The sequence below is a fragment of the Balaenoptera musculus genome, chromosome 20 (assembly GCF_009873245.2).
Source record: "Balaenoptera musculus isolate JJ_BM4_2016_0621 chromosome 20, mBalMus1.pri.v3, whole genome shotgun sequence".
Lineage (NCBI taxonomy): Eukaryota > Metazoa > Chordata > Mammalia > Artiodactyla > Balaenopteridae > Balaenoptera > Balaenoptera musculus.
Window position 1 is genome coordinate 25,601,357 of NC_045804.1, and position 11,590 is coordinate 25,612,946.

The 11,590-nt window shown below is 40.8% G+C and overlaps 1 protein-coding gene across 1 annotated transcript; it reads right to left on the reverse strand.

The window, feature by feature from the left end:
• Nucleotides 1–1,443: 1,443 nt before the first annotated feature.
• On the reverse strand, nucleotides 1,444–2,380 carry LOC118886159 (40S ribosomal protein S2-like). The gene has a single exon (XM_036835437.1). It carries the CDS (start codon nucleotides 2,374–2,376, stop codon nucleotides 1,480–1,482), a length of 897 nt encoding a protein of 298 aa, XP_036691332.1. The 5' UTR covers nucleotides 2,377–2,380; the 3' UTR covers nucleotides 1,444–1,479.
• Between the last annotated feature and the right edge of the window lie 9,210 nt (nucleotides 2,381–11,590).

Consider the following 11,590-nt stretch of genomic DNA (forward strand, 5'->3'; position numbering starts at 1 on the left):
GAACAACCAGAAATTAAATTAAGAAAACAATTTTAATCACCTGAAACTAACACACATTGTAAATCAACTATATTCCAATAAAAATTTAAAAAAGAAAAAGAAAACAATTTTATTTACAATAGCACCAAAAAGAATAAAATGATCAGGAATAAACTTAGCAAAATAAGTATAAGACTTGTACACTAAAAAGTACAAATATTATTGAAAGAAATTAAAGAAGACATCCCAGGTTCCTGGGCTGGAAGACTTACATTTTTAAAATGACAATACTCCTCAAGTTGATCTACAGATTCAATGCAATCTCTATCAAAATCTCAGCTGGCTTTTTTTTTGCAGAAATTGAAGAGCTGATGCTAAAATTTATGTGAAAATTCAAGGTTCCCAGAACAGCGTAAACAATCTTGAAAAAGAAGAACAAAATTTGAGGACTCATATCTCCCAATTTCAAAACTTTTACAGTAAAAAAAGAGAAAAGCCCAAGCACAGCAACGCAGCCAAAAAACAAAAAACAAAACTGCAATGAACTACAACTTTACACTCACTATGATGGCTATACTCAAGAAGACAAATAATAACGAGTGTTAGTGAAGATGTGGAGAAAACAGAGCCCTCATGCACTGCCAGTAGAAATATAAAATGGTGCAGCCACTTTGGAAAATAGTTTGGCAATTTCTGAAAACACAGAATTATCATATGATCTAGCAATTCCAGTTTAGGTATACACCCAGAAATGAAAGAGAAATCAAAATGTGTGTCCATAGAAAAACTTGTACACAAATGTTCATAGCAACTTTATAGCCCCAAACTGGAAACAACCCACATTTCCATCAACTGATGAATGGATAAATGAAATGTGGCATATCCATACAGTGGAATATTATTTGGTCATAAAAAGGAATGAAGTACTGATAAATTTTACAACATGGGTGAACCTTGAAAACATTGTGCTGGGACTTCCCTGTTGGAGTGGTTAAGAATCTGCCTTCCAATGCAGGGGACATGGGTTCGATCCCTGGTCGGGGAACTAGGATCCCACATGCCATGGGGCAGCTGAGCCCACGCACCACAACTAGAGAGAACCCCACGCACCGCAACTAGAGAAGGCTGTGTGCTGCAATGAGGATCCCGCGTGCCGCAGCAAAGATCCCACGTGCTGCAACTAAGACCCAACACAGCCAAATAAATAAATATTAAAAAACAAAACAAAACGAAACATTATGCTTAGTGACAGAAGCCAGGCACAAAAAGCCACATATTATGTGACTCTGTTTATATGGAATTTGTCCAGAGACAGAATCTGTAGTGGTTGCCAGGTGCTGGGGGGAAGAAGGTGTGACTGCTAAAGGGTATGAGGTTTCTTTCAGAGTGATGAAAATGTTCTAAACTTATTGTGGTGCTGATTGCACAACTCCGTGAATAAACTAAAACCTTTTTTTTTTTTTAAACTAGCTTCATTCACTTTATTTTTCTTATAGAAAACTATGTGGTGGCTACAGCTGGAGCCTGGGTCCTCTGCACGGAAACTCTGGTGTGGGTCTTTACAAGATGGTCAGTGAATTCCTGATACGGAGACTTGGTGAACACTGTCTCTTTCCAGAGATAAGGAGTGAGATAACTGTAGGTCTTGGAAATGGCATCAAAAGTGGCCTTGGCGAAGTTGCCCAGAGTGGCAGTGCAGCCCCTGGCAGAGGTGTAGCAGTCGTCAATTCCAGCCATCATCAGTAGCTTCTTGGGCACAGGGGCTGAGACGATGCCAGTGCCCCTGGGGGCAGGGATGAGGCGCACCAGCACAGAGCCACAGCGGCCAGTCACCTTGCAAGGGACAGTATGGGGCTTGCCGATCTTGTTCCCCCAGTAGCCTCGTTGCACGGGGACGATGGAGAGCTTGGCCAGAATGATGGCCCCACGGATGGCAGTGGCTACCTCCTTAGAGCACTTCACACCCAAACCAACATGTCCGTTGTAATCCCCGATGGCGACAAACGCCTTGAACCTGGTGCGCTGGCCAGCACGGGTCTGCTTTTGCACAGGCATGATCTTCAAAACCTCGTCCTTGAGACATGCCCCCAAGAAAAAGTCAATGATCTCAGATTCCTTGATGGGCAAAGAAAAGAGATAGATCTCCTCCAGGGACTTGATCTTCATGTCCTTGACCAAGCGGCCCAGCGTGGTGACGGGGAGCCACTCCTTGTCCTCGGCCTTGCCTCCACGAGCTCCGCGGCCTCGGCCCCGGCCCAGACCGTGACCCCGGCGCCGGCGCCGGCCCCGGACGCCGCTGCCGAAGCCTCCGCGGAAGCCACCACAGCCTCCCATGCCAGGGCCCCCGGGGCCTCCGGGGCCTCCGGGCCCTCCCGCAGCATCGACGTCATCCGCCATTTGGTGTTTTTACGGAGAAAAAGAAGCAAACTAAAACCTTTGAACTGTACACTTCAAATGGGTGAATTGTATAGTAATTGAATTATGAAAAATTTTAAAGAGATTTAAAAATATATATTTTAGGTTGCACAACAATGTGAATGTACTTAATGTTACTGATTTGTACATTTTTAAACGATTAAAATGGTAAACTTTGTTATGTACATTTTACCACAATTTTAAAAATATGTGTAAAAATTAAACAAAAATTGTGTATCAGAACACACACACACTACAATATGGAGGAAAATATATCCAAGTGATATGTAAATACTATTTAAAAAAATTTTTTTAATTGAAATATAGTTGATTTACAATGTTCTGTTAGTTTCAGGTGATATAAATACGTTTGTTTTCTTTCTTTCTTTTTTTTTTTTGGCTGCGAGGCATGCGGGATCTTAGTTCCCTGACCAGCGATGAACCTGCGCCCCCTGCAGTGGAAGCGCCAAGGCTTAACCACTGGACCGCCAGGGAAGTCCCCAAGGTGATGTAAATACATTTTAATGGCATGTCACAACTCCTAAATAGAGAACCTAATAATCTGAAAAATACATTTGTTAACAATGGTTGCCTCTGGGTTTTTAGTTTATAAGTAACAATCCCTTAATTAATCTTTTTCTTTTTTGAATTTTTAATTGTATATAATGAATATATATTACATTTACTTTGAAAAATCAAATATATAAATTAACAATAAAAACATACCTTTCGGTTAAAGTTGAAAAAAGAATGCGTGTAGATAGAGAAGTCCAATCTTAAGAGGTCAGGGAAATGAGGGGAACTAGCAAAGGAGTCTGAGAAGGAATGGCTCAGGAAGTAGGAGGATAATTAGGCAAAGTGGTGTCTTGAAAGTAAAATGAAGAAAATGTTTCAAGGAGAGAGTGATCAACTGTCTCAACTGCTGCTGATAGGCGAATCAGATGAGAACTAGGCTTTACTTCTGGATGGAGCAACCTGGAGGTCATTGATCAACTTAACAAGGAAAGTTTTGTGGATTGGTGGGAGTGAAAGATGATTAGAGTGGGTTTGAGAACAGAGTTATTTGTCATAATTTTAAATGACTGTTTAACTAAAACTTACTTTGAGGGACTTCCTTGGCGGCCCACTGGTGAAGGCTCTGTGCTTTCACTGCAGGGGGTGCAGGTTTGATCCCTGGTTGGGGAACTAAGATGCTGCATGCCGTGAGGCATGGCCTAAAACAAACAAACAAACAAACAAACAAACAAAAAGAGTTACTTTGAAAATTGGTAATTAAAGGAAAATAAACAAGCATTTGTCTTGCCTTTCCAGTAGGAACTGTATTTTAGGATAATCAAATAGATTCAGTTGATAAAGAAAAACTTTCCTGAATAATCTAGAATTTCAACATCATCATTTTGCAAACCCTATGAAATTACTGATTCTGTCAAAGATTATTAATTGGTTTAAAACCATCAGGAGAAGGAGCAGATAGGGAATTGGATATCATGTAGTGCCAAAGTCGCAACACACAGATTACTTTCTAGTTACACAGGGGAAATACAATTTATGATAAAGGGATTAGGCTGTCCTCACCCTGAACCAGTGCCTAAGACTGCTGTCATAATTGGTGTCATCAGATATTGTGTTTTATGATGAGATACAATGTGAAGTATACATCATTTATCATATATTTACTCAAAGTCACTTACCTTGAAACCATTAAGCCTTTAGATCTAACTTTCAGTTTCTAAGAAATTCAGATGATAGAGGAACAAACTAAACAATACCATGAGGGAGCAACCAGACAAATCCAGATGGAAGGACATCTGGGCTAGTGCCTTCAATAAGTTAGGGTTTTGAGAAAGGGGATTGTGACCAGATCCAATGTATGGCCATAGGTTGAATAAGATATGAACATATCAGTTATAAAGGACATTTTGGGGATAATTGTGAAAATTTGATTATGGTTTAGGTATTAGATGAGATGAAAAATCTCCATTTTGGAAAGGCAGAGATGATTAATTGATAAAAAGAAATTACAAAATGCTATGTACAATGTGATCTCATGTTGATTAAAAGAAACCCATACATTGACCCATGCACTGTTGGTGGGAATGTAAATTGATGCAGCCACTGTGGAAAACAGTATGGAGATTCCTCTAAAAATTAAGCATACAACTACCATATGATCCAGAAATTCCACTTCTTGGTATTTATCCAAAGAATATGAAAACACTAATTTGAAAGGATAGATGCACCCCTATGTTTATCACAGCATTATTTACAATTGCCAAGATGTGGAAACAACCTAGGTGCCCATCAACAGATGAATGAATAAAGAAGATGTGTTTTTTATATATATAACGGAATACTACCAGCCACAAAAAAAGATGAAATCTTGCCATTTGTGACAACATGGATGGACCTTGAGGGTATTATGCTAAGTGAAATAAATCAGATGGAGAAAGACAAATGCTGCATAATTTCACTCATATGTGGAATATAAAAAACAAACAAACAAAATAAATGAACAAACCAAACCAAACCAAATGAAAGTGAACACACAGATACAGAGAACAGAGTAGTGGTTACCAGAGGGGAAGGAGCAGGGGGGAGGGTGAAATGGGTAAAGTGGATCAACGGTGTGGTGACGGATAGAAATTAAATTTTTGGTAGTGAGCATGCTGTAGTACAAACAGAAATACAAATATAATGTTGTACACAGGAAACATATAACGTTATAAACCAATGTTACCTCAATAAAAAGTAAGTTTAAAAAACCCATACATTAAAAAAATATGTAAAAGATCCAGTTATTACTGGAGTACTAAGTTATTAACATTTGTACTCTCAACATGGTGAGAATATAATGTTTTCATTTTATTATTTTTGCTTATCTACATTTTCTAATTTTCTACAATGCTTGTGTATTCTAAAATGATAGGTTATTTTAAAACATAATAGAAAAAACTGAAAATGAGAAAAAATAAGAGAATGGGAGGAGAGGACTAAATATCATTCTTTTGAGGAATTTTGCTGTAAAGGAAAACAGAGAAATCAGGCTGTAGCTAGAGGAGGAAGTGGGATCAAGTGAATTTTTTTTTAATCTTACACTTTTTTTTTTGGTCACACGGCACGTGGGAGCTTAGTTCCCCGACCAGGGATCGAACCCACGTCCCTTGCACTGGAAGTGCAGAGTCTTAACCACTGGACCGCCAGAGAAGTCCTGTGAATTTTTTTTAAATAGAAAAAATAGTAACATAATTTTATGCTGATTGGAACAAACCAACAAAGATGGAAAAAACTGATGATAAAAGTGAGAAAAGTGAGGACTTCTGAAGCAATGTTCTTAAGTAGCCAAAAGGAGCTGGCCTTAGATTATTGATGTCAGGCACAATATCCTTTAAAGCAAAAAGCACTACTACAGAAAAGAGGATCATATGTACATTAATAAAGGGTTCAATTCATGAAGAGAACGTAATAATTCTAAAGTGTATGCATCTAGGGCTTCCCTGGTGGTGCAGTGGTTAAGAGTCCACCTGCCAATGCAGGGGACACGGGTTCAAGCCCTGGTCCTCTGGGAAGATCCCACATGCCGTGGAGCACCTAAACCCGTGCGCCACAACTACTGAGCCTGCGCTCTAGAGCTCGCGAGCCACAACTACTGAGCCCACGCACCACAACTACTGAAGCCCGCGTGCCTAGAGCCTGTGCTCCTTACCAAGAGAAGCCACCACAGTGAGAAGCCGGCACAACACTTCTCAACAACAAAGAGTAGCTCCCACTTGCTGCAATCAGAGAAAGCCCACACGCAGCAACGAAGACCCAACACAGCCAAAAATAAATAAATAAATAAATAAAACAAAGTGTATGTATCTAATAACATGCATATAAAGTGAACATTGACATAATTATAAGGGGAAATTCAGAAATACAGCATCATGTTGGGAGATAGTGCATCTGTCAGTAATTGACAGATCTACAGACCAATAATGAACCAGGATATAGAAGATTTGAATGACACAATTAACTCCCTACATTAAGTGAACTTATATAGAACTCTGCACTCAGCAATTAAAGAGTACACATTCTTTTCAAGCACACATGGAACACTTATTGACCACTTACTAAATAACAAAACAAGCTTCAATAAATACCAAAGAATCAATGTCACACAGACCACATTCTCTGACCACAATGTAATTAAATGAGAAATCAAAACATTACAAAACATGCATTTAGACATAAAGAAACCTTTCAAATGTGACTGTTGGAGTCCATATCAAGAATTGAAGGGCAGACCTTTCTCTCTCACCTTCTGAGATGGCCCACACTGTGGAGTGTGTTTCTCTCTAAAAAAATCCACTTCTTACCTATCACTTTGTTTCTCACTGAATTCTTTCTGCGATGAGACATCAAGAACCTGAGCTTCGGGCTTCCCTGGTGGCACAGTGGTTAAGAATCCGCCTGCCAATGCAGGGGACACGGGTTCAAGCCCTGGTCCGGGAAGATCCCACATGCTGCAGAGCAACTAAGCCCATGTACCACAACTACTGAGCCTGTGCTTTACAGCCCACGAGCCACAACTACTGAAGCCCATGCACCTAGAGCCCGTGCTCAGCAACAAGAGAAGCCACCGCGATGAGAAGCCTGCACACCGCAACGAAGAGTAGCCCCCGCTCACCGCAACTAGAGAAAGCTGGCACGCAGCAACGAAGACAAAACACAGCCAAAAATAAAAATAAAATAAATTTATTAAAAAAAAAAAAAAGAACCTGAGCTTCATAAAAAAAAAAAAAGAATTGAAGGGCAGTAACTAGAGAAGAGGAAGTGAAGACCCCCATTAGCCAGGCAGATACCTTGAAAAGTCTCCACTACATTCTAAACCCCATCCCCCCACCACCTTTCTCCCAGTACAGCCTAAGATGAGCCCTCTAAGCATGACCCAACCACTTCAAGAATAACCACTACTCACCTTCTTCCCAAAGCTAAAATCGTCTGTGTCCAGCTAGTAGCCAGAGGCACCATAATGAGGCAGCTATTCCCCAAGTGTATTACCTCCCACTGATGTCTATCTAATCTTCTAGTTCAGGTTCGATCTTACCTTGGTGTGGCTCCACATCGTCCTGTTATTTATGGACTAAACAATAGATAGAGCCCCACCTTGTGCACACTTGGGCTTCCTTCCATGCAGCAGAGGTCTCAGATGGTGCAAGGATCAGGACAGATTCATGGACACTTGGTTCATTTATGCAGGTGCAGCGCCAAGACCTTTTTGAGCAGTAGGCTGATTGCATTCCATTTTGTCCATAACTTAGACCTTCAGTTTAAGGATCTCAGTCATTATCTTTGCACAAAATTCTTCCACTTTCCAGCCCAATGCCTCCCTCTCTCTTATGATTTAAAAGAAAAAAGTCAAATGGTACAATTTATTTTTTAAATCAGTTTTGCATCTCCCAGCATTCTGCTGACCAAGACACGTTCATCTAAATTTACCGAATTTTTTCTAACACAAAGTATTCCTAAACATCCATGCTCACATTAGCATCAATGATAAGGTACATTTCCCTACATATTACTGACCATACAAAATCCCAATTTTAATTCTGATTAGTAGTACCTACCAGTAACCACTACTCATATGCAATAGTGGGAAAGGAAAAAAAAAAGGACAATCACATTAGTTATTCTTAAGAAAAGGGTTTAGTGGGAAGCCTCTATGAAAGCACCATACTTGGCCACTGGTCCAGGGGCTGTGCTGTATCTTGCTGGACAAGTCTGTATAGGTAAATGATGCAACAGCAAATCTCATGGGCTACATTGTATAACTCACTTCTCGAGCAGTGGAGTGACTTCCTTGGTCCCTATGATCTACCTGCTTGGAGGACTTCCTTTATATTGATATAACCAACATCCTTCAGGACTGCTTCAAAGAGGACCAGTGGGTAGGGTCTCCTCTAGGGAGCCATCTACTTCCTACTATTGCTGGTATCCTTTTTATGAGGTTTGGGACCAAGTCTTCCTGTAACATTGGTTTAAGAAAATCTCAGGCCTCTGTTTGCCAGCATTACTTTTTTTTTTTTTTTCTGGTACTACAATTCCCATAAAATTTTGGTGACCTGAGCATTTCCTTTGGGAGTTCTCTGCTAAAAACTCCAAACTAAGAATCTTGTCTTTCTTTGATAATATCCAGGCCGGGTGAAGATTCAGAGCTGGGCCTGCCTAGGGGGTTCTGCCCAGCTATACCAATTCTCCAATTCATGCTTTAGCTTCAGGGTATGGATGGTGAATAATGAGGGTGGAGGTGTCTGACTTGCTCCTCTAATCTGCCTTCGAGGGTCAGTCATCCCTGCAACCTCGCGTTCCACAACCATGAGGAAGGTCTTTTAAGATGGGAGGCAATTTCACATTTGTCCAGCAGAGGGGGCTCAATGAAAGATGGTTTGGAGAGATCTGAGGTTTGGTGGTGGGTTTTTTTTTTTTCAACAAAGCTGTTTTCTCTTACACCCTACATTCAATCCCAGGAAACTATGCTGGTTCTGCTTTCAAAATTCGTCCAGGATCTGACCACTTAATCACACCTCCAATGGTACCGCTCTAGCCTGAACCGCCTTCATTCTCTCATCTGGGTTACTGCAGAGACCTCCTAACACTTGCCCTGCTTTTACTTGCTTCCTTATCATCTATCCTCATCCGACCCAGCAGCCAGAGAGATCCTTTAAGATATAAGTATACTGTGTCACTCCTCTGCTCAAAATCCTGCAATGGCTTTCTCATTTCTCTCAGAATAAAAGCCCAAACTCCATCCCACTTGGTCCCCCACTACCTGTCTGACCTGTCCTACAAGTCCCCCCACCCCATACCCCGCTCCAGCCCCCTTAGCCTTTTGGCTGTTCCTTGAACCCCCAGGCGTATTCTTGCTCTTCCCCTTTTATGTCCAGGTAACTCACTCCCTAGTTTCTTTCATGTCTTCGCTCAAATCTTGCCTTTTCAATGAGGCTTGCCCTGACCTCTCTATTTAAAATTGCAACCACCATTTCCCTATTCTCTCTACAAATTTCTTAGCCTGCTCTATTATTTCCTCCACAGTACTCAGCACCTTCTGACATACTGTTCTGTACTGACTGTTACAAACAAATGTAATTGTTATGTTTATTATTTATCATCTTTCTGCCTCCTACATGAGCTCCTTGAGGGCAGGGATGTTCATTCACTGTGCTTAGAATAGTACCTGGCCCAGAGTAGGTGCTCAACAAATATCTGTTAACTGAATGAATCCATCAATACCTTCATTCCAACAGCTAAAATCTTACAGTTTCTCTAATCAATGCTCTAACTTCATTCCTGGGTGTGGGGAGGTATAGAGAATCAGAAAATCTGACACAGCAATCCAGCAGGATTCAAGGCTAATTTGTTTGTTTGTTTTGTTTTGTTTTTAATTTTCTGTATTTATTTTCTTTAATTTATTTTTTTTGGCTGTGTTGGGTCTTCTCTTTGCTGCGCGCGGGCTTTCTCTAGTTGCGGCGAGCAGGGGTGGCTGCTCTTCATTGCAGTGTGCGGGCTTCTCATTGTGGTGGCTTGTCTTGTTGCAGAGCACGGACTCTAGACGTGCGGGCTTCAGTAGTTGTGGCGCACGGGCTCAGTAGTTGTGGCTCGCAGGCTCTAGAGCGCAGCCTCAGTAGTTGTGGCACACGGGCTTAGTTGCTCCTCGGCATGTGGGATCTTCCTGGACCAGGGCTCGAACCCGTGTCGCCTGCATTGGCAGGCGGATTCTTAACCATTGCGCCACCAGGGAAGCCCAAGGCTAATTTCTTAAAAAATTTTTATTGAAGTATAGTTGATTTACAAAGTTGTGTTAATTTCTTCTGTACAGCAAAGTGACTCAGTTATACATATATATATTCTTTTTCATATTCTTTTCCATTATGGTTTGTCACAGAATATTGAATATAGTTCCCTGTGTTATAGAGTATGACCTTGTTGTTTGTCCATTCTATATATAATAGTTTGCCTCTGCTAATCCCAAACTCCCATTCCAAGACTAATTCTTTTTTTTTTTTTTTTTTTTGGCCGTGCCATGGAGCTTGTGGGATCTTAGTTCCCTGACCAGGGATCAAACCAGGGCCCTCAGCAGTGAAAGCACAGAGTCCTAACTACTGTACTGCCAGGGAATTCCCCCAAGGCTAATTCATTTTTTGGTTTTTTTTTTAACATCTTGATTGGAGTGTAATTGCTTTACAATGTTGTGTTAGTTTCTGCTGTATAACAAAGTGAATCAGCTATATGTATACATACATCCCCATATCCCCTCCCTCTTGCATCTCCCTCCCCGCCTCCCTATCCCACCCGTCTAGGTGGACACAAAGCACCGAGCTGATCTCCCTGTGCTAAGCGGCTGCTTCCCACTAGCTATCTATTTTATATTCCCCAAGGCTAATTCTTGATCATGACTGCAACAACATCAGGTCGCCTGGGGTTTTACCATCTTTGGTCAGCTGGGCCATTGCTGGATAACAGCTTGTCTCTGGCTACACCTTACTGAAGTCCACAAACAATGGCCAACACACTCTGTTTTGCTGTAAGGTCATCTGAAGCCTTGGTCTTAGTGGACACATGGACTGAGCACCAAAAGACACCAGGGAAGGGGTGGGGGAGATAAATTAGGAGTTTGGGATTAACATATACACACTACTATATATAAAATAGGTAACCAACAAGGACCTACTGTATAGCACAGGGAACTACTCAATATCTTGTAATAACCTATAATGGAAAAGAATCTGAAAAAGAATATATATATATATATATGTATTGAGATATATATATATCTAAATCACTTTGCTGTACACTTGAAATTAACACAGCATTGTAAATTAACTATACTTCAATAAAAAAAAAGAGAAACTACCAAAAAAAAAAAAAAAAAGACACCAGGGAAGAGCTTAACCAACCACTTCACTACCACATAGCAAGGGCTGCCAGCTTCCCTTTCTGTGGTCACATATTCTTTCTCGCACCCCTCTGCCCAACTCAGCCAAGTCCACAGTATCTCTCAAGGTTTGTGACATGAACCCTACTCTGGATGCTCCTTTCTATGTCACCTAGGACTCTTTGGTTGCAACTTAGTTTGTTTTTAAAATAAGAGGACTTATTATAAAGATACAGAGGTGTTTCACAGGGAGTAAAAGCTTAAATTTCATAAAACCCCAAACTT

Bases quoted from the DNA above. Each gene is read 5' to 3' on its own strand.
- LOC118886159 (XM_036835437.1), bottom strand. From the start codon at position 2,376: ATGGCGGATGACGTCGATGCTGCGGGAGGGCCCGGAGGCCCCGGAGGC.